Here is a 25,348-nt window from a genome sequence, read left to right on the forward strand (position 1 = left end):
CCTTTTCTGGAGTTGTTACTTTTAAAAATTGTAATCCTTTTGTCAGGGTAGGCTTTATTTAGCTGAGTTAAGAAAAATTTCCTCCTGCGTATTCATTGCTGGGTTTCTGAATTTTTTTTGTGTGTGGTATTGTTCATCAAAGTGTGGAGGAAAAATTGTCTTCTCTGTGGGAAAGAGCATGGCTGTTCAAGATGCTTTTGTAGAAATTACTTCCTTGTGGTTGTAGTACATACTTCCCAGTATTTCTTGCTGTGAAGAGAACTTTGAGAGCACAATTTGTTGTCATCTTTCCGAAGGCATTGTTGGAAGAGCAGTTCTGACTCTTGGCTCTGGTGGTTTCGGAAGTTACCATCTGGTCTGAGGTTTCAGTTCTCGGAGCAGTGTTGGCAGAAGAGAAGTTGTGTTTGCACCTTGGCCACCCACGTTTGTGTGTTTGGAACTGAAGCTGAGCTGCTGGGCGTCATGTGAAAGTAGCTGAGGTGCATGATATTTGCTGACTTTCCTGTCCCTTGCTCTCAGACCCTCTCTGCTGGTTACTGCCCTCCCAGTAACTTCAAAATGATAAAGCAAATGCAAAACCTCTTTCATCAGTATTCCCAGACAGCATTCAGCTCCACGATTGCCTGCTGCTAACTTCAGGGAATAAACTTAACATGATTGTGGACTGTGCAGCTTTCTCTGTTCTGACCAATGCAATCAAGAATAAATTCTCACATTCTTAAATTTCAGCTTTTCATCAGAAAGGATGATTTAAAAAAAAAAAAAGGAGACTTATTTATGAGTTTAGTGGTAAGGGTCTGTGTCAATAGGTGACACTGTTGTTTGTTTTGTTTGGGAGGAAATGAACAGTCTGTTCACTCTGAGATTTTCATTTTTAGCACACACATGTTCCATGAACGATCTAGAGCACTACAATTGCTTTGTCACGTGGCAAGATCTCTAGCATGGACATCAAGAGGTTGTCTTAGCAGAAGACCCGAGCGGTTTGTAGACTTTTTCTTGTAGCTGTCCTCCTGTGAGCTGAAGAGTGTAGAACTTTGTTCTTCTGGCTGAGACACTCACCTCCTGAGCGTCCGACCCGCTTGTGTTCGTGTTCCACTACTAAACTGAAACTACCATGCTGGTGTTTGGGCTGAAACAGGATAGAGGGCTTTCATGGGAATAATCCCGACAGTGGCTTGGAGTAGGCTGTAATGAAAAGCTGAAATTAGGGATTCTGGGGTGGTAATTTATTCAGTTTACGTAGTTGTGTGTGGAAAAGGTGTGTGTCTGCACTGGTTGTGGTGGTTTAAGCTGGTTCTAAAGGCAAGCTCAGAGTATGCTCTTAAGGATATTAAAGGCCTTGCGACTCCAATGTAATTGCAAGAATGTGTATGGCATGCTTTTAAGTATCTGATCTGAGTGAGGAGCTCCTTGCACTCATCTTGTGTTTATAATAGTTCCTCTGTCTTTCTGATTAAAGTTTAGCAAGTAGGAATTCTCTTAAGCTGCCTGTATCCACACAGGGCAAGAACAAATGTTTTGTACATCAATATGCTTCTCTAGTTGCATTATCATAATTTTCTCTGACTTTACAAATGTTACATTTTCCCTCCCAGTTCACAGTGTGCCTGTCAGTTCTTACTTTGATGCTAACGTTAGCAGCTTGCATTTGTTTCATTCTCCCATAAGTAAGCACAAAAATTAAATAGACTAAACCACAAAAAACTGTCAAAATAGCATCTCTGTGATTCCTCCTTTCTGCAAATGTGCTAGAAGTAGTGGTGAGGCTTTGTCTTTGTCATGTTCAGTAAGTCCAGCAGTAGTGGCTATGGGGTGGGAGGGGGAGAGGCTTCTGGTAGAGTAGATCTTCACTCCTGATGGGACTGACAGTCATCCTCTGCTGTTTTCTCCGATGATGGGTGTAACTGCAGAGCTAATGATTACTCAGGGTATGTTGTGTTTGGGGGATGTCATTTTAGGTCCTTTCATTGCCTTCAAAAGAGTTCTGTAATAGTGGATCTTCACTTTTATATGGAGGATTTACTTTGAAATTAATATTCATTAATTTGTTTATTGCAAATAATACACAAGCTCATCAGCAACGTTTTTACGACATGACATTTGTGAAAATGAGTTAATAAACTGGTTATGATGTTACGTAGTCTTGCCTATTAAAACTTTGTCCTTCTTTTGCCAGAAAAATCTTTAAAGATGCTTCACAACAGTGAAACAAAACTTATTTCATCAGTAAATCCATTACCTAGGCTTGGGTGGAGCTCAGGTGATGTCATCTGTCTGAAAGATACTCATGCTTGTGAGTTCCTGCTTAGTCTGGAGATGGGAAAGACAACAGAGAGGGCTAAACTGCTAATCCAAATGTGCAATCACTCTCTGAATAGTATGGCTGTTGTTTAATGGCTTGTTTGGAACATGAATCTTCTAACAAGAACTTGAGTTCGTTAGTTGTTCTGGGATTTCTGCCTATAATACCCTTGCTGGGTTGATAGGTAAATTGTGGCTAGGTTAGGGAGAGGGAAAATCTTTTTGTAGTTGCATGTGTAAATGGTTAAGACAAGCCAAATCTTTGAAAGAGCAAAACCATGTTGACTGTAGTTTCAAAAGTGACACAAAATATTTTTGTGTTGAAAGTAGCCTAGTTCCCACACTTGTTTTTTGGTCTGAAGTTGCTCAACTGTCTCTTGTGGCTAGCCTGTTAAGTAATGCCTGCTCAGAATGGTGGAGGACATGCATGGCTTTTTTTTTTAAGGGCTATTTTTGTAGTTTCCTATAGCTAGACCTAAATTTGCCTGCTTTTCTTGATCGCTTGGTGTTTTGGAACTGTACCTGAGCAGCAAGCCTGGCACAGTTCTGACCCCTGGTAGCTGTGAGGGGCAATGTGAAGCTAAGCCTGTCCTTGTTCCCAGCCACAACAGGCCTTTGGTTGTGCTCCCCCACTTTGGGCACCTTCCAGCCGTGCGAAGGGGATGGCAGCAGATTGTTCCCCGCTGTGCTGTGTGTGACGCTTCCAAAATCAGAGTCTGAAGCGCAGTAAATCCCAGCACTCAGCCAGAACAGTATTTTTCAGGAAACTAAAAGGGAAATAGACCATGTCTGGAAGAGCATGCTGTTTATAAAGTCGATCTGAAACTATATTTTCTCTTTTTTAACGCCGAAAATGCACAACCATAGGTCCATTTAAAATATTAGAAGTCTGATATACACCATTCTTCGTTCCAGCTTTTCATTCCCTAAGGAATCGGGGGAGATATTCTGAATTACCATAGGTGATGCTGTCTTTATTTGGTGGATACCTACAGCAGCTGTCTTCATTCCGAAGTGCTGAGAATGGTTTTTGGTCTGTATTTTTATATGAACTTGTAATGTATAGGCTGACCATTACTTTGCCCTTTTTTTCATTTCTAGATTTAATCTGCTGTGCAGACAAAGGAAAACTTGTTCTTGCTTTCTGTAATATTTGTAGTTTCATTGCTTTGGTTTGGTTTTTGTTTCTTTTTTTTAAGTGGCTTGGTTAATTTTAACTCTGTTGCAGGTGATTTTAGAGAAGTTGGCTGAGAAGTGTGAGATTGTGGTTTAGTATCACCTTTGACTTCATCACCTGTAGTTAATAAAGAGTAATAAAACCACCTCCAACAGAACTGGTTGCTAAATATGTTTTCATGTGGAGAGCATATACTTTGATACACAGTTTTTGGAAAACTTAGTCTTCAGGTAATGTGTACCTTCGTACAACCTGTGTGATGCTCTGAGTAAGAAATATACCTGTATGAGGGAGAACAAAGGGCAGGAATTAGGGAGGTAGAGGGAGCAGACTTTGGAATATTAAGAACAGGGGAAGTGGAAGCTCCGAGGTGAACTCCCTCATGTGTTATCTATACACATAGGTAACAGCTACTGCTGTTAAATTGTAGTATTTTTAAACACATGCTCTAAAAATCATACTTGCTATTTAAAAAGAGATTCCTTATGTCAATCAAATCAGATTTTGAGGAATATAGTGTAATGTATTCATATAACTTTGAGTCTTAATTATATTATTCCACAATAACTTCATGTTATACTTATTAACATTGTTTATAGCTTCCAAACTAATTATTTAATATTTTTCCTTCTTTGTTAGGTTCTTGTTGCAGGAGGAGAACACTGACCTGAGATGGAAGTCAAAACATCATTTAGCAAAGCCAGCAGGATTCCTGAAACTGTCTCCACATTAATTAATGAAGAATTTGTCCTGGTTCATCAGCAATCTGAAGACACCCCTGGAGAAGATGAAAAACCTCAGCTAAAGGTCTACTATAATTTCATTTTAGTAATGTGTACCAAGATTTGTGTTGATCGAAAGATTACATCTTCATTTGAATATTGAAAGATACTTGTGTGTGCTGGAGGAAAGTCTTAGACTGTAATTTTTGTTCTCGCTTATTACCAGTGAAATTAACAGCTCAGATTAAGCAAATCTGTCAGGAAATGGCAGTTCAGTTTTTCTTTTAATAACTTCTTTGGGGGTCAGCTTTGTTAGTATTCTGTAAAGTTATACATGAGTAAAGGACTAAAAAGTTTCTTTCAAAGAATGAACTTCAGATTAAAGTTTGGGAAATGTTCTTTATTTAGGGATCAGAGGCTCTGAGTGTTATCATTTTAAAAGCACGTCATTAGGCTGCCTAGGAATAGACCACAGAGAGTCTTGGTGTTTAGTTTTTAATTTAGTTTTCCTGCTTAGTGCTACTTTAGGCATGACTAAGACTTTTTCTGAAAGCTTCCTCCGTCAAAATAGCAGAATATTTGTAGCATTTGGGTGATGGCTGATTGGCTAATTACAAATCTCCCCACTTGAGTTGCAGTAGCTGATTTACTGGTTTTGGTTCACTTGGAAACAATAGGAATTTGTTACCCTTGGAATGGCAATAAGTGCTTATTCTTTGCATAACTGTTTGGCAGATACTTAGAGCCGATGGTTTCTGTCTGTATAAAATGCTAGCTGCTTCTTTAGTAATTTGGTCTGGAAACAGACGGATCAACTTGGATGTAGAATCCATGATGCAACTTTATTGTTGACCATGGGTTGTTTTTTGGTCTGAAAAGCTAGTACTTGTGAAAGGCTGTATTATTATATTTTTTTTCCCCCCCTTAGAGAATATGTCTGGCCATTTTCTTGCCATTTCTTTAGGCTGGCACCCCTCCTATGTGTGGGACAATTGGTGAAACAACTGAAATGGATTAGATATGACTAAGAAAGTAAAATTTTTCTTTAAAATTAATCTATAACAAAGTCTGTAGATCTTTGTTCTGAATGGAGGATCTAAACACACAAACCTATTATTTTAAGAGATATCTTAAAATAATCCTCCTTGTGTGTTTTGTTTGTCTCTCCATCTAGGTTTTAGATGGATGGTTGTTTGATTAGCAGTGAAAATATGTGCATTATATGTAATCGGATGGCACATTGGATTATATTTTATTTTAATTTTGTTGATTCTTAGTGTGCTGTCTTGTTCAGTAAAGTTTCTTACCTTTTGCAATGAGTAAGACTATAGGTTTGAAAAGTAATAATGAAAGTAAAACTACAATACAAGTCCCTTTAAAAAAATGTTGTCGTCTTCTGTTTGCAGGTATTTTCAAATGGAGAGGATCAGCTGGAGAAGGCAATGGAAGAGATACTGAGGGATTCGGAAAAAGACCGCAGCAGTTGCACTGCTGTCGGAGAAGGTTGCAGTGATGCAAGCAGCCAGACAGCTGCGGACGGGTCAGCAGGTCTAACAAATCAGCCATCTTTGCACCTTGCTTTAGACCCTTCTACTACAGGTATTATTGCTAAAGTGCTTCCCTCCACAATCATGTATGGCAGCTTTTTTCTTTATGAGGTTTCAAGTTAACCTTAAATGAATATAAGGCTTTCTGGAGCTTCTTTCCAAAACTATGCTGGAGGATGCTCTGGGGCCGCCTCCTCTTTTCTGATTAGTTGAAGATTATAGACAGGAATAGATTATCATCAGATTGGTACCCTGTGCTCCTCTGTTTTGGTCGAGATAGTTTGTCTCCAGCCCTAGATGAGTGAGGACTAAGCATTGTGTAGTTTGCCGAATGGACTGTAGTTGAGGTGAAGACGCTACTGATGGAGTATGAGATGCTTCAGGGCATTTTTCGTTGACAGTGCGGCCTGCAAATGAAATGTACCCCGAGTAAGCTGATAAACTTTTCAGCTCTGGTCTATCACCAGGTACCGGAAAGGACAGCTTTAGATTTGATATTTGCTAGGAATGATTGTGGTACTTTTCTGGTATTTGAAGTTTTGGTGAAAAAGGGAGGACTGAAAGCTTTTTATGTAAATTATATTGTATGTATTTTATGTAAAATAAATGATAGCTTTTAAAAAAAGTATATATAGTAGGAATACAAGGATGTGGCCATCTCCGTGGGCCTTGAATTAGAATTCTTTTTCCCCTCAGTAATATGCAGAGCACTTCTGTGGCATTGTGTCAGATAATCCCCATAGCATCTGTTTGGGAATTAAAAAAAAAGGTTTTTGTGGTAGAATAAGATAGACGGTTTACGCATAATGGAAACACCCTTCTCTTAATTGCATGTATGCTGTGTTTTTGAGAAACTCGCCTTACTGGCTCCTTGTTTGACATGCCTCCAACAGAACACAAGCCTTACCATGAATGAACAAAAAAATACTTGTGGGTACATTCCCCCTCTTCTCCCTCCACAGGAATAATTCAATTTTGCAACTTTTATGGATTAAGTATTATGGAAATATTAGCTATAGTTCAGCCTGGAGAAGAGAAGGCTCCGGGGTGATCTTATTGCAGCCTTCCAGTACCTAAAGGGCCTACAAGAAAGCTGGAGAGGGACTTTTTACAGGGGTATGTAATGATAGGACACTAAGTGATAAGCCCCTGCAATGGCTTTAAACTGAAAGAGGGGAGATTAGATTAGATCTAAGGAAGAAATTCTTCCCTCTGAGGGTGGTGAGGCACTGCACCAGGTTGCCTAGAGAAGTTGTGGCTGCCCCATCCCTGGAAGTGTTCAAGGCCAGGCTAGATGAAGCTTTGGGCAACCTGGTGTAGCGGAAGGTGTCCCTGCCCACGGCAGGGGGGTTGGAACTAGATGGTCTTTGAGGTCCCTTCCAACCCAAACCATTCTATCATTCTATGATTCTATGAAATAGAAATAACAGGGCAAATTGCTTGGAGAGATTTGGAATATCTGTCTTTGGAGATACCAAAACTCAGCTGGACAGGGCCCGGAGTAACGTGATCCAGTTTTGAAACTAGTCCTGATCTAACCTGATCAGTCTTTGAGCAGGAGTTAAAGGTAGATGACCTCTAGAGGTCTTATCCAACCTAGATTACTCTGATTCCATACTTAAAGAATTTTTCTTCCCCTCTCCTTGTTTCTCAAATGCCAAAAAGCCTTAAAAAAAAACCCACACCAGAAAACAACAACAACAGCAAAGCTCCCTCAAGATCGCCCCTGTCCACAGTAATTTGAGAGTGGAAAAAGAATGCTTTTCTTCTGCTGAGTAGAGGAACAAACAGATATCCTTCTTTTCTCCAGCTCCCTGATGGTTTAATGCAGTTAATATAGCTATCCCAGGAATGTTCACCACGTTTAGTAATGCTACACAAAGCTGCGAAGACATGGAAGAGAAGAGAATTAGAGGCCTCTTTATGCAAAGTGATGAGTAGGAACTAGAAGGAGGTATAAGCAAACTAAAGAAAAGAACATCTGGGGAATGGAGCTTAAAGAAGAATTGTGTTCTAGCACTCCTAAAAAGAATCAAAGGGCATTCGTCCCTATGCCTTAACTTGGAAACATGCATTAGAATAGAATAGACTTAACGTTAGTATTAAGCTGCCAGATGGATTTCTTCCTATTGGAGCTGGGCTTTTGACTCCCATGTCCATTCTCAGAAAAAGTGGGAGATTTTCCTATGGAACTTATTAAAAAAACAATGTGTAAAACCAAAAGCAAATAGTTAAAGAAGTGGTTTCTTCATTTTCAGAAATCTCTGCACCAAGGCCATCTTCTCCCAGTGAGCCCCTGGAAGAGGACAGTGTATTGTTTAACAAACTCACTTACTTAGGCTGCACGAAGGTGTCTGCCCCTCGAAATGAACCGGAAGCTCTCCATGCCATGGCAATCATGAAATCCTCAAGTCAGGCCCCTTTACCTGTAACACTTTATGTTCCAAACGTTCCGGAAGGCTCTGTAAGGTAACACTCAAATGTTTCTTTCGTAACTTGCGCCGAAAGGTGGATTCTAACTTTGTTCCTTGCCCAGGAAAGCAAAATTGCTGGATTTGTGCCTGAAGTTACTGCTGAGGACGGTTATCTTCAAGAAATTCCTCTGAAGCAGCGAAATGCACGCTCGAATTTAACGTGCAGTACATGGTTGGTGGAAGTGGTTGCCAGATGGTGTCAACAAAAGTGTATCCCCCTACCTGTATCTCATTTGAATATGATAATAAGAGATGCCTCTTTGATCATGCAAGCTGCTTGCACATCTGTGGTACCTGCGTGTCTAGGTAGAAGTATCTCGGCACTTAAAGCAGAGAGGAATGTTTCCATACTTTTTGTCTACACGTGCATGCCATCGCTTGTGGATAGTGGTACAGAACCTGGCAGTAATTCTGCTTGTCAGTAACCAGGTACAGTGAAATACTTTGCCTTTCAAAGGCAAGCAGTTGACCACGTCTCAATTATCACATTCAATTGTCACAATTATCACAACTCAATTATCACTTTATCACTTGTTTGTGGTTATTTGCTCAAAGCCTTACACCATGAAGGCTTGTTTGAGCCCTGTCAAGCCAATGAATCCTGAAGAGGCAGTGTGAGGCTGAAAGTCATCTTTTGGGCATGGGATTACTCAGAGGGTCAGTGTCTCTCTGTTGATTGCCACCAAGTACCTGTTTGTTAGCTGTAGGGCCAAAAGCATCTTGTTCAGTCACTTCTGGTATGCTGGAAAGGGAGAGCTTAATATCCCTGTTTTCTCCCGGCCTCCCTAGTCTGTAATCACCTCCGAGGTAAATGTACTGAGACAGTAGTAGTCCTGCTGGCCTTAGGCTAGCTGAAGTGTCAGTTCTAGACTCTTCCATATTTCTTGAGGACTTGGAGATGCTAGTTTCTCTTTCCAGATGTCACTATGCTAAAGCCAAGTCTCACCCATCTCTGCCTTATGATGCGTATGCTAATAGTCTCCAGAAACTAAAAAACATCTACTTGTCCCATGTGAGAAGGGTCTTTTAATTAGTGATGAGAGCCAAGGGTTCTTAATCAGGGTGCACTAAAGGTGCACCTGTAGCAGTCTTCTGTCCAGAAGTAGAGAACATCTCAATATTCAAGATTTTTATTTTATTTTTAAACTCTGATACCAAGATATCTGAAGGATATGGGTAGATTTCCTTCTTTTTCCATGCTCTGCCTATGTGTTGACTATTGTCTTATGCAGAGAGACAGAAGGACCTTCAAGCACATATATTATTTTCTTCCATTTTGCTCTTCAAACCGAATTTGAGATTCCATTTGATGCTGTGGCAATATTTCATTTGAATTGTGAAATTACACTGCATGGTTTTATGATAGCAGCTGTCACCTAAGCATGTGGTGTTAGGTGTGCCGTACCTATTTTTGTAGCCATTTTGGCCATTCAAGAAAGTAGTTTTGTAAGTGAAACTGCAGGTTCCTTTTGATCTCTAACTGCAGAGGACATCATGAAGTGAAGAACTGCCTAAGAATCTGCACAGAACTGTGAAAGTGAATCCACGTGTGACATAATACACTCCATCAAAGTTCAAGTGACACCAGTGTCATCTTTGAGGAGTGTTTCCATTCCTGGTATCTGAACACTTGTCATGTGGGGGTCCATTTAATGTGTCCCACCAATATTACAGCAGACTGAATCCTCTCGGGGCTTTTCTTGCCTTCAGAAGATTAGTCCTTTATTTTTATTACAGATTTAGGAATCTATTCCAGATAACAATTATTTGTTCACCCCGGATGTGAATGTGCATATGGACAAGGAGAGAAAAGACGAAGGAGAACTGTGTAGCTCTAAATATTATTTTTTAAAACTCACTGTCTGGTAGTCCGTTCTGAGACCACCACCCCTGTTGTTGTCTTTAAAGTTTCCGAAATATTCGTTGGGTTCTGAGTTTGTGGAATTCAAAATTTTGTGTGAGCCCTTAGACGTGTGATCAATATTCACCTGAACATGGCACCAACCATTTGCTACGCTATGTGGTCTTGTAGATTCTGATAAATAATATTTTCTTAAACAGAGATTGAAATTCTTTTGTAATGTTGAATTTTCTTTGATCTTTGTATGCAAATTGTGTTTTCACGGTTGCTGTAGTTCCTACATTTCTACTTGTGTTTTTCGTGAGTGATTGCAGAGCAGCGATGGTTGTTGTTATTGCACGATACAGAGGTGCTGTATTTGTCTATATTGGAGAGGGTAAAAAAAAAATATTAAGCCAGTGGTACAACCAGAAACGTTTACATCTTGAATTTGGAAAGTCTGACATTTCTATTCCTGCTTCCCATTTCGTGTACTTGGGTTTAATAGTAATTACAGTTTAGATATTTATCTAATTGCAGAAGAGTCGTTTAGGTAGGCCTGTTTGCTTTACTGACCTTTTCTTTGACCTTCCCTGTTGCTTCCCCTGACAGAATAATCGATCAATCAAGCAATGTGGAGATGGCCTCTTTTCCAATCTATAAGGTCTTGTTTTGCGTGCGTGGACAAAATGGGACTTCAGAGAGCGACTGCTTTGCGTTTACTGAAAGCAGCTGTGGAACCGAAGAGTTCCAGATTCATGTTTTCTCCTGTGAGATTAAAGAGGCAGTAAGTATGAAATGTTGTTCAGTGACTTAGGAAAAGGATACAAGTGGTATTTTAAGAAGTTTTTCCAAATGTAAAAATGGTATAGAGTGCCTTGAAAAATATGTTAACACATAAATAATGAGTTTCACAGAATGTGCAACTAGTCATACGTGAATATTGATATTATTTACTTTTTTTCTTTTAGTATTTCAATAAAATTTCAAAGTGCACTATAGTGGGAATATTTAGAAAGCCTAAATTGAAAAAAAAAACACCTTTGTTTTTTGGGCCTTGGGTAGGTTTCAGACTAAAGTTGCAGTGTAGATCTTGCAAGTCACAAAGAATCATTTTGCAGTACTCTGCCCTAGATATTTTAGGAAGAACTACATGATTGGGAGAAAAGGACTTTCTAGGGTGGAAAAATAGAGGTTGCAAAAGAAGAAGTTGCCTTGTTTTTTGACATCTGCAAGAGCAAGCTGCAAGTTGTGTTGTTCAATATACAACCTGAAAAAGATATTATTCAGGCCCTCTAACGAGTTGCGTTCCTAATCTTCGGATATATATTGACTTACTGAGCGTTGCACGAGCAGTGAATGTGACAGGAATTGGAATAGGAGATGTTGTTACTGGATTTGCTTGGTTGTTAAACACCCAGTCTGAATGTTTTGTGGCACGCTTTGTGTTCAGTACAAGAGTCAAGTGACAGTGATTTTATTACCTTCAAAAGCACATCACAATACCTCATGTAAAATATCTTCTATTTTTGATAAAACTATTCTTTTGCTTTTCTGCAGGTCAGTCGGATTTTATATAGTTTCTCAACAGCATTCAAACGTTCTTCCAAACAAGCATCTGATCACATTAAGGACTTTGTTCTTCCTACTCCAGATAGTGATGTGTACACTTTCAGTGTTTCCTTAGAAGTCAAAGAAGATGACGGAAAAGGAAATTTTAGGTAATCTGGATGGGAAGGGAAAAGTAGAAATCTGTTTGAAAAAAGCATATAGCTACGTGCAGAATGCACAGCTACTGCATTGCAGTAAAATTGATTTGGCCTCTTTTCAAAAGGAGACTTGTTATAAAAAGGAAGCTGTTTCTTTGCTTTTACAATTTCTTCTTTTCTGTAAATATCTACCTTTTCTGTAAAAATATTAAAAATCAGGCTACCTTTTTCAAGTTCGTTTCTTTTGAATACATGGTTTCTGGTAGGGATGCTAAAGGTAGGCCTGTTTAACTGGAAAAGATAGTAGGAAGTTTGTTAAAAACTTTAGTCAAACCAGTTTTCTTGAGTAAATACAGTCCAGTGGTCTTTTTTTTTAAATAAGCTAGTGAATTCCATATTTATTTAAGATTTAGAAAATGTAAACTTCTCTAACCGTTACAGAGACACGGGGAGCCGAGTATTCTTTGCCTAACAGTCAATGACAAGATTTTTTTTGAAATGGAAGAGAGAGTTGATAATAAGAGTTAATTCTGTGAATATGTCCTATTTATTTTTTGCTTCATACCCAGCATATAGCATATTTTCTGTAAGTTTTAAACCCAAAATACCCCATGTGGTTTTGGGTATGTTTGTCTGAAAAATCCCTCAGCATACTGAGTATGAGCCTATAGTCTGTTTTAATTTGTTTCTGTTTATTAACTTGTAAATTAAGGAAGAGGTCTCCCAAACGAGTCGAGTCATTAACAGTTTAAGGGGGCTGCTACTCTTTTGTGTCTTCAACAGTGAATGTTTTTTACCTGTGCTAAAGAAACTTGTTTCTTTTTTCTGTTAGCCCTGTGCCAAAGGATAGAGAGAAATTATATTTCAAGCTTAAACAGGGAATTGAGAAGAAAGTGGTGATTACAGTACAGCAACTCTCGAACAAAGAACTGGCCATCGAAAGGTAAGATTCTTGTAAAAATAATGCAGGTTAAGTTTTTGAGAGACCAGTATTTAGTGTATTTAGTGTATTTTTCCATGGTGTTGCAAGTTATGTGACATGGAAAAGTACAACAATAACACAGAAAGTATTATTGTGTAATACAATTAATTTATAGGTGTGCAGTTCAGTTCTAAATTTCTTCTGAAGTATTTAAGTGATTTCTAGGTGAAAACAAGAAATGTAGCCTGTAATACTCAAACATTCTTGATTATTTTTTTTTCCTTTTAATTGTCTTTTTGAAGGCAGTGTTAGGGTACTTAGGACATCCAAATGCTTTTGATTTTGCTTTCTCTTGTTTTTGAGTAGTGCAAAACCATACATTTATTGTAGTCCTGCATTACCAGCATCTTGGTGTTCAGGAAGAGTAACCAGGTTAGGTTGTCTGAGCTATGTTAAACCTTGCAGCACATTAATCTGTTAGATCAGTGTGCTAGAACACTGCAAGTTTGGACTCAGCCTCCTGGTTAGAAGCAGCAATCTTTTGGTGGAGCGTACAAGATGAGTAGGATTCCTTCGTAGTTTTGTTATAATGTGATTCTAATCACAGAATCACAGAACGGTTTGGGCTGGAAGGGACCCCAAAGACCATCTAGTTCCAACCCCCCTGCCATGTGCAGGGACACCTTCCACTACACCAGGTTGTTCAAAGCCTCATCCAGCCTGGTCTTGAACACTTCCAGGGATGGGGCAGCCACAACTTCTCTGGGCAACCTGGTGCAGTGCCTCACCACCCTCAGAGGGAAGAATTTCTTCCTTATATCTAACCTAAATCTCCCCTCTTTCAGTTTAAAGCCATTGCCCCTTGTCCTGTCACTACACGTCCTTGTCCAAAGACCCTCTCCAGCTTTCTTGTAGGCCCTTTAGGTACTGGAAGGCTGCTAGAAGGTCTCTCCGGAGCCTTCTCTTCTCCAGGCTGAACTATAGCTAATATATCCATAATACTTAATCCATAAAAGTTGCAAAACTGAATTATTCCTATGGAGGGGGAAGAGGGGGAATGTACCCACAAGTGGTTTTTTTTGTTCATTCATGCTAAGGGTTGTGTTCTAATGTTGATCTTCAAGTGATGGTGAAGAGCTGAGGAATGATTGATGGTTCATGTTGTATTTCCTGGAAACTGCATGAGGGGGATCCTTTTTGGACAACATAATCTGACTGTTTGTGCAGAGCGTTTGCCCAAGAAGTGGACCATGCATGTGAATAATATCTGTTAGTTAATGTGTTCGTTAACAGTAGACTCTTGTTACTACAGTAGTAGTAGGTATTGCATTAATTTAAATTAAGAAATTCCTTCTCAGTAGCTCAATTTTTAGAAATAGCAAACTCCACCAGATGGCAATCTTATCAAAAGAGTAACAACAGGAGAACTCATTTTAGTGAAAAGGAAATTCAAGATAACATGAGAATCAAGGAAAAAAACCACAACCCTCCCAAAACCAAAGATTGTTCTCTTGACTTGCTTTCAAGCTCTTATTTCAAACATGAAACTGAAATTTTAGACAAGGAAAATACAGCAGCATTTTTTCATCGTCATTCTTTTGTGTTAAAAAATTGTACTGTTGCTATTCATTGACTTAAACAAAAATAATAATCCTATTTTCAACGTATTGTTAATTTAAATAATTTTGACTTCAGAATTTGATTAATGAATGATAAACTCTTTTAAGCATTTCTGAATAGCATTTGATTGTTGTGGGTTTTTTCCCCCCAAAGTAAATCTACCTTCCTTAGAAATTAGCTTTTATTTTGATGTCATTTAGGATATTCACTTAGGATGTTATTTGTATCACCACAAGCTTTGCTGATAAAAAGTTATTTAATTGACGTGACATACACAGGCTTTTAAGTCATTTTATGTACTTACCTTGCACAATATTAAAATTCAGAACTGGTATAAAAGATAATTCAGGTTGCATCAGACAGTAAGCTTATTTAATGTGTCTTCAGAAGTATTTCTGAGTGGAGGATATAATGCGAAAAAGTGTTGCTAAAGAAATTTGGTCTCTGGTCTAAATGGACTTCAAGAATCGTTCGTCATGGTCTCAGGGGAGTAAACCTGGTATCAGTCGGAGAAACTGGCCACCTCCTGGTGCTCAGATAGGGCCTGTGGCTGGGTTAGTGTGGTCGAGGAGGGCGCTCTCAGTTGAGTTACTTTGGCCCTTCCTGCCCCGGTGGCCTGTTTGTCCTGGATTCTGCCTGTCTTTATCTGGGTCAGAGCAGGTAAGGAAACAAGGTTTGTTCCTGTCTCCCAGGTCTGAGTCGTGTGGCACTGCGTAGGTTCAGTCCCGCCATGTGGGCTATCATGTCCCGTTTTTGTACAGGATTCAAGAAGAAAATTCTGAATAATGGTCGGGGACTTTAAGGAAGTTGTTCTGAAGAGTGAAATAGCCTTTCACTGTGAGAAACGAGAGAATTTATGCTGTTCTCAGTACAGTGATGTTTAAATATAGCACGCTGCCGGTCGTACAGGAGAGTTAATGCCAAGTTATCTAGGTATAGCTTAGTCTCTACTGGTGTCTAGACTGGTGTCCTTAGAACTGATGTACAGAATATTAGTTGGTTGCTCAGCAGTACTGGAATCTCTTAAAGGTCATGTTATCACGTTAACACCATCAGCCTTATCTGTGGGTGGCGTTTGTATTTATGTAAACGGAAATCTATATTAGTGAAGAATAATTTCACTTCTTTATCTGCAAGTCTAGAAACTAGTTGAATTTAGACAGAGTAGTGCACCTGCGGGTAGCCACTTGGTAGCCAGCTGTATGAGCAGAAAACCCGACATAGCAGAAGTGGCAGGACTGAGGCCCACAGTCTCTGCAGGCCATTTCGAATCATGGGTGTGTGGTTCAGCCTTCTAAAATCGGAGGCTGAACATGTTGACGACTGTGTAAAATCTGGCTCCTCTGCAAGTGAGGGTCCTCAACTCTCTTTGAAATCAGCAGGAAGAGAAGCCCTGACTCTTCTAGTAGTGGGATGTTGCCAGTTGTCGTAAGTATCTGCTTCTGTGAGAGGCAAGCGTTACTTGTTCCTGACTCGCACTCTTTAGGACTGTACTTCCCAAAAATTTTGACTGGCACACATCAGAACTTGTGTACATCTGAGAGAAGCACAGCAAGAGCTTAGGATCTGTGAGCTCTTATCTTTGAAAAGCACGGATATTTTACATGCCTTTGAATCTTAGCCTTGCAGTTTTCTTTAGCGGGTGAACCAGAAGCTAGTGACCCCTCTACTATCATAAATTACAGCCCTTGTAGAGTTATTTCTACCTCAGGAACAAAAAGTAGCACATCAGCCTTCTGTAACGTTCTGCCCGGTCTAATTAGCCTTGGAGAGAAGCCTGCTTGTGTGGTTAAATGCAAGTCCTCCTTCCTAGCTACCTTGGCTGCTTTACCTGGCACTCTGCGTTATGCTGTGTAGATAAATCAAAATTGTTGTCTACTCTTGTGTTTACCACTTTGAGTTTTAAGATTATAGTAGCGAAAGAGTATGAGAAGGGAAAATAGAATTGTGAATGTAAGGTGCTGTTCAAGTGTAATTAGGTGGAAAATCGTATACCCAAACATAATAGGAGCAAACTTACTAGATGGTGTAGAAATTGCCTATCTTAAGACTTCTACAGTTAATAGCATTATTGAAATGATAGTTGCTATTACATCTCTGTTCATGATACTGTGTGCTTGCCTGAAAGCTGGGAAACTATTCTGTCTTCATTGCTAACCTAGGAAAGTTGAGATAATCTCTTACAATTTATGTTTGCTGAAAAATCTACTTTTTTCATTTGGATAAGTGGGTTGTCCAGATGGCAGAACTGCTGTAGTTCAGCTTTAGAGGAGGTGGGAATGGGAGGCTCTTCCTGGTGCATTCGAATTCTTGGTGGAAGGGTATGGTGGAGATGAAGCCAGACTCTTCTTGGAGGTGTAGAGTGGTAGGGTTAGAGTCAAAGGACACAAGTGACTTCTCTGGAAATTCCTTTGTTGAATGAGGCCCCTTGTTGTCAATACAAAGGGAGTTGAGCATTGGGACAGGTTGCCCAAAGAGATGGTTCGTTCTCTGTTGCTGGAGATGCTCAGAACTTGACTCGAGAAGGCCCTGGCCAACCGGATTCAAGTTGGTCCTCTTTTGAGTAGTGCCTTCAATATTCAGGAATTTGAAAGTATGAGTCTTTTAAGAATGTTTTGGAATTTTGATTTTTTTTTTTTTTTTCCTCTTAAAAATATCAAGAACATTTTCTTGTTAAACGACTGGACTGGAATCATGGAATTCAAGGCCTTGCATAATACAGAAGTTCAGTTCTAGAAAAGAACGAGAGAGAGTCTAAAAATTGAGCAAGTTAGGTTTTTTTTAAGGGCCCGTGATGGTACGTGATGTTTTGCACCAGTGAAGTTACGGGTGATAGAATGTGTCAGGTTTTAACTTTTCATATGATCGTATGAAAACAATTTCTAAGAAGGACTGGGGAGAGAATGAATTTCTTCTTGGCAGTCTCCATCACTGATGTGTAGGAATTGTGGGTATCTTTAAGCTCGATATTTGAAGTTACCTTTAAGAATAATCGATTGTTTACAATCAGGCACTGATTTATATAATTTTCATTCTGGAAAATAATGTCATTGTCACTTCTATAGTATCTATTGTGATATTTCCTGAGCGTTGCCATAACACTAACAAAAAATTGCTAAGAAAGGTTTTCTTTAAATTAGAAGTGGTAGGTGGCTGTGCCATTATGTTCAAGAAAATACTTTTGTGTTTTGAAAAGCTAATATCTATTTTTTTTTCCTTTTTTCCTTCTTTTTTTTTAATAAACTTCCCAGATGCTTTGGAATGCTACTAAGCCCTGGACGAAACGTGAAGAACAGCGACATGCATTTACTGGACATGGTAATACTTAGCTCTAATATTCCGTTCAGTAAGATAGAGGTGATTTAAAAACCAACCAACCTCTCATCTCTTTGTTTTGGTTTTGTTTGTGTGTTTCTTACATCCTGGGGTTTGTATCATAAAACTACAAACAAACGTGTGGCATACGATGGGCAAAGCGTTTTAATGTCAAAACCCGTGGTGTCTGTTTTTTGGTCAGTTGGTGAAGACACTGATGAGGTCAACTGACAGCTCGTTGCTACAAATTGAGCTTTCTGTATTGCATCAACCATGTTGCCTTAAAATTTAGAGCAAATAATTGTTGTTATACTTGGGCGTGGGGAAAGCGGTCTTATTTTTCCGAGGTGCTGAAAACTTTCCCTTTATTTGCTTCGCTTGAATTTCAAGTCTTGCTCAGAGTTTAAAGTATTCACTTGTCTTCTACAATCTTAATTTATTTCTTTCTTCTAAGAGAACTGCAAAATGATGCTGTTTTCGGTGATAATATTGATTCACTTTCCTGCTATGGATAAGAATACAACCATTTGCAAGTCAAGCAGTGCTTGAATTAAACTAATTGGACATGTTGTGGCTGTACCCTTATCCCAGTTTTACCTAGGCCATTTCTTTAATCATGTTGATGGTTCTAGCTGTCAGTATTTAGTTCTCTTGTCAGACAAGATATGCAAATACTGGTTTACTTGCCTGTTTGTATGTACTAGCTCATTTTTCCTGATTTTTTTTTTTTTTTTTTTTTGGTTAACAGTTTTTCAGATACAGAGACATTGCTGTCACTATTAACTTTATCATATGTGGCTGTTTTGACTTTATTTGCATATTGTCCTGAAATTTGGCTCTTCAAATCTCCAGTTCCTATAGACTGGCATACATATAAATGTAAGTCCTTGCCTGAGCAACTTAGGTTAAAATCTGGCAAAGGGATAATTACAGAGTGGGAAGAATCAGCCTGACCTGTGGGTTGCAGTTTTTAAGGTCTTACTCTGTTAAGATTTTTTTTTTCTTTTTCTGAACCATTTCTGTGTATACTGTGAGGATAGTTTAATTTTGAAGTCTCTTGTAACTCGTCCTCTCCTAACAACCATCTCAGCTGCTCAGAAAGTAGAGTGGCAGACATCCCACCATGCTTTCATGCTTATAATAAGCATTAAAAAAAAAAGTTGATAAACTATTTTGTCTTCAGTTTCTTATATAATGTTTCTCTTCCTCTCTTCTGCTCTCTCTTCTTTCTCTCCCGTTTCCCTACAACCTTTCTCAAGTCGTTATTTCATATTCCTTATTTAGATTGTACTCTTCAGAGCAAACACAATCTTACTCTGAAACTCCTAGAACTACTTCCTCTCTCCGTGTTCGATCTCTTTGATCTCAAACCATGACTCTTAATAGACTCCTGTATGTTTTTATTTGTAGGAATCCATGGGAAAGAGTTCTGATGGGAAGGCTTATGTAATTACTGGAATGTGGAATCCTAATGCACCCATGTTTCTAGTACTTAATGAGGAAACTCCTAAAGGTAATTTAATCTAATTTGTAAATTTGTTTTACCTGGCATCGGTTTGGTTGTATGTGCCTGTTCCCTGGTTATCAAGATGTTTTGGCCCTAAGCATGCAGAAGTTCCACCTTTTGTACTCAGCAAAGCAGTATAAATCATAGGCATTGCTGTTCTCTCTCTTTTAGTGTTGAGGTGAGTTGATTCCAGATAGCATTCCATCCGCTGCATCTTGGGGCAGCTGGAAGTGGAACACAGAAGTGCTTGATTATATAGCGCAGTTTTGTGTCGCTACAGTTGATGTTTTCTATGATGTAAAAACCTTGAATGCAAATCTAGAGTTTGTTTCCTGTCCCTCATCAGAGCTCACATCCGTTGCTTAAAGGCATATCTCAGTATATAGAGCCAGTGTCACTGTTCTTGCTGGTGGATTTTCAAACCATCTTATTTCTAGTAGCATACAGGCAAAACTCTTGCTGTGCAGCTTGACACAGTTTCTGTTTGTGAGATGGCTTTCTGTGTGTGTGGTGTAGTTTGGTTTTGTGGTGTGTGTTGGTTTGTTTGGTTTGGGTTTTTTTTGTGTTTTTTTTTGGTGGTGTTGTTTTTTGTTTGTTTGTTTTTTGGTTTTTTTTTTTTTATTTATTTAAATGCCCTCTTACCTCTTTGGTCTGATAAGACAAGAACCTAGAGATCTGTAATGTCTGATTCTAAGTATTTGTTTCAAAAATCTGTGCTTCCTGCAAGAAAAATGTCAGTTGTGCTGCAAAATGATGGTTCCTACCTCTCTCTGTGATGAATGTTTCCAGAAGCAGCCAACCTTTTCTTGTACTGTAAACCTGCAAGATACACTTGGGCTGTGTCAGTCTCATCCTCTGGTCAGTTCATCTTGCATTTGCCTCTCCTTGAAAAAGTTGGAGTTTTGTCTGATAAGGGTCATGTCTATTAATGCTGTTTTCTTTGCATGATGTCTTAACTTTTTAAAACAAAGACAACATGTTTTATCAGGATTACTTGGTACACAGTTTAATGCATACTCGTACTCTGTGTGCAGCTAGCTTGTAGAGTGTAGAACTCGGACAAACAAAATGTGTGCAATGGAATCAATAATTATGTGAAAAAGGGTTTTCCATTTGAACAACAGTTTATTTCTGTCATGTGTTGTGTTCAGAAATTTGAACTTTGCCTAATTTATCTGCGTATGACTGATTTTTGTGTTGCAGATAAGCGTGTGTTCATGACTGTGGCGGTGGATATGGTTGTTACGGAAGTAGTCGAGCCAGTCCGGTTTCTGCTGGAGACTGTCGTGCGTGTGTATCCTGCCAATGAGCGATTCTGGTACTTCAGCAGAAAAACCTTCACAGAAACTTTTTATATGAAGCTAAAGCAGGTAATGCATGTTCACGTGCATCTTCAGTGATGGTGTCATGGAACCTTCCAACTTTATCATAATTGTGGTTTTTAAGCAAATTGAATGTTCTCTAACTGAAATCTTGTTCTTTTTCATGGTTAATTTGATGAGTTTAATATGTTCGAAAAATTACCTTGTTTTAACTGATTAGGGAAGATGCACAAAGAACAAAATAGCACAACATTTTGAGCTGGTTCATTTAATACAATCATTAATTTCCTGGTTTATACAATTCTCTACAAGTGTATTAATCACTTCGTGTCACCAAATACTTCTTGGGATGCAGCCCAGGATACAACTGTCTTTCTGGGCTGCAAGCACACATCAACAGTTTCTTCTTTAGTCTTGTCTTTACCTACTAAAAACTCTTTACCATTAATTTTTTTTTTTTAGCTCCTCAGGCATTGGATTCCTGTTTCGGTCATGTCAGTTACTCCAGTATTTTTCCTGGTTTCTCTTTGACCTCGTCTCCTTATAGCTACTTAAATTGGGAAGCTTTTTTATCATCGTTCTGAACAATGCTTAAAATGGTTGTTAAGAGGCAGCTTTGGAAATAGTGCAGTTTTATTTATATTTTCTACCTAGAAAACATAGAGAAACAGAGCTGTCAGTTACTGCCAATCTACACGTGCCATTGCAAAGAATGCTGAGGGAGTCTTCCCCAAACTATCCTTAAACCTCAAAAGGAGATTCGTTTGTTTGGGTTTTGGTTTGACCTACTATTAGAACAGAGGTTATCAACAGTGGGGACCTAATACATACACAAATTTTGTTCCAGTCTGAAGGGAAAAGCCATGCAAGTGCTGGGGATGCAATTTATGAAGTTGTCAGTCTACAAAGAGAATCTGCAAGAGAGGAAGAATTGGTCAGCCCGACAAGTGGAGGAGGGCCTGTGTCATCCCAGGAGGATGAGGCAGAAGAAGGTAAGAATAAATGAACACTTACAGTTCCCATAGATATACTATTATATTTCTGCTGTTAATTTACTCATTTAATTCATTCTATTTGTGTCTATTAGAAATACAACTGTTTTGGACAAAAAGATGACACGTCATTTTCTACTAGCAGCAGTTCTTTAGTACTGGTGTTTTTACTAGTCCATTGTTTGGAGTTCTTCCAGTAGCAGCAGCAGACAACACGTGTCCATTTTTTCCGTGTGCTTCAAAATGTATTATTGATGCATTTGTGCTCTGCTTACACGATAGAAAACCTTTTCCACTGGGATTTCCTGCTGATCAGAATCCATTTGCCTTGAGTGTGCTGCTGAAGGACAGCAGTGAAATGGCAGGCAGTAAATGCCTGTTTGTAGGGAGAAACCCCAAACAATCCCAAACAGATGATAGGGAGAATTCCCCCATCCTCAAACTGCCTGCTTAGCATGTGATTTGTTTTCCCTCGTTTATAACTAGGACTTACTGAAATATCTCGTGGTTCAGTTGGGGATCATGTTGGGAATTGCTGCTGTTCGTGGACCCAGCGTATTTGCCTGCCCCTTCCAAAGCCAACAGTACCTCGGTGTCTTTCCCACTGGTGTTTTTTTGTTGTTGTTTTGAAGGCCCTTGGCCTGGTGTCATCTCTTGTGCTCTGAGGCTTAGCCCATAGCATTCAGAACAGGCTTTCTGTGTGCCGGTTGGCTCTGGATATCTGTACTACCAGAACTCGTAATGGTTTTACAGTTATTCCTCAGATTTCTGGCACTATTCTGTCAGTAGTATAAAAAGTCTCACTTACTATGGTGAAAAAATTCCTTCTTGATTCTTACTTATATGTAATTAGTTGGATATTAGTTTATGCAAATCAGAACCGTGGTTAGCAGAGTCAGGAGCAGACAGGTATGGTTACGTGGTTACTCTCTTCCAGTTACAAACGAAAACACCCACCTGTCCCAGGTGGCACCAGGCTTAGCAAACCCACAGCCAAGTGCTCTTCAGTGAATCATAGAACCATGGAATGGTTTGGGTTGGAAGGGACCCCAAAGACCATCTAGTTCCAACCCCCCTGCCATGGGCAGGGACACCCTCCACTACACCAGGTTACTCAAAGCCTCATCCAGCCTGGCCTTGAACACTTCCAGGGATGGGGCATCCACAGCTTCTCTGGGCAACCTGTTCCAGTGCCTCACCACCCTCAGAGTGAAAATTTTCTTCCTTAGATCTCATCTAAATCTCCCCTCTTTCATTTTAAAGCCATTTTCCCTTGTCCTGTCACTACATGCCCTTGTCCAAAGCCCCTCTCCAGCTTTCTTGTAGCCCCTTTAAGTACAGGAAAGCTGCAATAAGATCACCCTGGAGCCTTTTCTTCTCCAGGCTGAACACCCCAACTCTCTCAGCCTGTCTCCATAGCAGAGGTGCTCCAGCCCTCGGATCAACCTTTTACTGATTCTTGGGGGGGAGTGGGACGGACATTTGACTATCACTGTTACTCTCTCCTTTGTGTCAAGTACCACTGCTGAACAGCGTAAATAGTATTTTCTCTAAAGGCGCTTTTTTACTTGAATGGTGTGTGGAATTGCATCACTTTTCTAGCAAGAGCTATTTCAGGTTTGACCTTTGGGTCTCATGGTTCAGTGTGGTGTAGTTCAACATCTGTGGGTGTTCTTTTCCTTGCTGGAGGTTTGAGTTGTATAGTCAGAACGTTTTCTAGAGCTTGTTTGATAGGATAGGATTTAACTTATGACTCAAATACTTTTTTTTTTTTTATATGACTTCTTACTGGGGAGAGTAAAACACTGTTCCAGAATTGATGAATGTAGCACAATTAGTAATAAGGTAAATATTGTCCTCTTGGTACCAGTACAGAAGGGTTTTCTTTTATTATATAGTATAAGTATTCCACTGGGGTTTGAACCCAAGTCTAACTTTGGCTTAGCTTCCTAATGCTAGTTTCCAGATTTTAAATGTAGATTACTTCCGAAGAGGAGACATTAAAAATATCATGATGTGACTCTGTTCTCATGGAAACTGCATTTAAAGTTATCTGCCTAGAAGTTATCCATCCTAGTGGATATGCAGGTTAAATGAGTCATTTGCAGTTGTTCTAAATAAATCCCTTCATTCTTTTTCTTTCTTTTTTTCTTTTCAGGGTATTAATTATGGTGATGGAAAAAAACCCAAACCCTTGAGTTGACAATGTCTTGTCTTAGCCTTGGAAGGAGGCTTTTTCCTTTCTTTCATGTTAAGGGTGGCAGCTACCTGGCCATATAGGTGTTTTTCTGCTTACAACCTGACTAGGACAGGTGTGCGTTGTAAGGACTGTACAGATATTGAGGATTATTATCTGCTCTCTCTTTTTTTTTGATATTTTTTTTTTTGCTATATCCTCATATATATCCCACAAGCCCCCAGGATATTATTAAATTTACTTCAGAAGTGCTAGACAGTGCAGTTTTGTTCGTGTAAGAGTGCATGCCTCATTTGCTCTGAACCCGGTTCCCGTGTGCTCCGTGTGTGCGTACACACAGCTCAGTGGGATGTCTTATGGCACGAGTATATGAACCAAGATGTTCATAAGAAGGCATTTTTTCCAATATTCTTGTTCTTTTTGTTTTAATAAAAGGCCAAGCATGATTCCCTCCTCCAATAAAGATTTAAAATAGTTACTGTACTAGTGTTAGGTGTATAGTCTCTTTCAAATGTACAGTAATGCGTATAAAAAACTGTGATAATATATTCCCTAAATAACATTCCTAGCTTTTTATATTCTTTTCTCATTTTAGCTTTATTTTTCATCTGAACAGATATATAAAAAATCCAAGATTTTTGCAAAAATTGTGCAGTAGCTACTCAGAGAACTTTCAGATCAACCTCACTTTTAAAACAATTATTAATGTTGTAGTAGACATTTCTGGCAACCCAGTCATCTAATGTTCCTTGCTTTGGAGATGATAATTTGTAAAACAGAATTAATATTAATGATTTTTTGTCAAAACCTAGACTGTAAAGTATACTCCGTGATAAGAAGTTTTCTATTAAATTCAGAACATAATTTTAAAAGATTCAAATATAATGAGAAAATTCTTACACTTTCTGGAAAGATTTCAAATAAAACAGATTCAGGTATATCAATAAGCAGAAAAGTCCACTGTTAAATATTTATTTTTTAGAACCTTGTAACAAGGTACATAGCAGAATTGGTTGAACTGATCTTTCTCCTTCTTGGAGCATTAAGAATAAGTGGGAACAGGTACAGAAGCGAAGCTGCACACAGCGTTTCTGTTGTAGTGTCATTCCAGGGCAGGGTGAAGTGGCTGGCTGCACGTGTGAGCCTAAAGCCTGGAGAAAATTGCTTTCCAGCAGAAGCAGTCGCAGGAAGAACGTAGTCCTAGGAACAAGGAATGAAGGGGAAGAATAGGTTGGCTTCTTTTAGCAGCAGTGCTTGTTTAGACCGTGTGTGAAATGATGACCTTCCTTTGGCTCCAATGTTTTAATTTTTGCTTTCTTTTCCTTTTTTTTTTAAAACCTGTAATATAACATTTCAGGAGAATTAAGGAAGAAATTTTTCACTCAGAGGGTGGTAAGGCACGGGAGCAGGTTGCCCAGAGAATTTGCAGCTGCCCCATCCCTGGAAGTGTTCAAGGCCAGGTTGGATGGGGCTTTGAGCAACCTGGTGTAGTGGAGGGTGTCCCTGCCCATGGCGGGGGGATTGGAACTGGATGATCTTTGAGGTCCCTTCCAACCCAAACTATTCTATGATTCTATGATATTAGATAATACTATTTGAGTTTCTTCTTAAATCAGAATAATGTGGGAAGGTTAAGGATCACTGTGAATGGGAGCAGTTCTGTTTAAAACCAGAAAATAGTCTTTAAAGTGATTGTAACT

The 25,348-nt window shown here is 39.2% G+C and overlaps 1 protein-coding gene across 14 annotated transcripts in view; it reads left to right on the forward strand.

Annotated features, from left to right (window-relative positions):
* The window catches only part of RABGAP1L (RAB GTPase activating protein 1 like), a 262,481-nt gene that overhangs the window by 33,746 nt on the left and 203,387 nt on the right, over positions 1-25,348 (forward strand). For all 14 annotated transcript variants that reach the window (XM_086617889.1, XM_086617904.1, XM_086617893.1 and 11 more), the window contains 10 exons: positions 4,121-4,288; positions 5,610-5,802; positions 8,009-8,219; positions 10,677-10,851; positions 11,625-11,785; positions 12,606-12,716; positions 17,567-17,633; positions 19,041-19,143; positions 20,341-20,507; positions 21,307-21,451. In XM_086617889.1, coding sequence (XP_086474015.1) covers positions 4,154-4,288; positions 5,610-5,802; positions 8,009-8,219; positions 10,677-10,851; positions 11,625-11,785; positions 12,606-12,716; positions 17,567-17,633; positions 19,041-19,143; positions 20,341-20,507; positions 21,307-21,451 — 1,468 coding nt within the window. In that variant the 5' untranslated portion in view covers positions 4,121-4,153. The remainder of the gene's footprint in view (positions 1-4,120; positions 4,289-5,609; positions 5,803-8,008; positions 8,220-10,676; positions 10,852-11,624; positions 11,786-12,605; positions 12,717-17,566; positions 17,634-19,040; positions 19,144-20,340; positions 20,508-21,306; positions 21,452-25,348) is intronic.

The sequence above is a fragment of the Tauraco erythrolophus genome, chromosome 10 (genome assembly GCF_009769465.1).
Source record: "Tauraco erythrolophus isolate bTauEry1 chromosome 10, bTauEry1.pri, whole genome shotgun sequence".
Lineage (NCBI taxonomy): Eukaryota > Metazoa > Chordata > Aves > Musophagiformes > Musophagidae > Tauraco > Tauraco erythrolophus.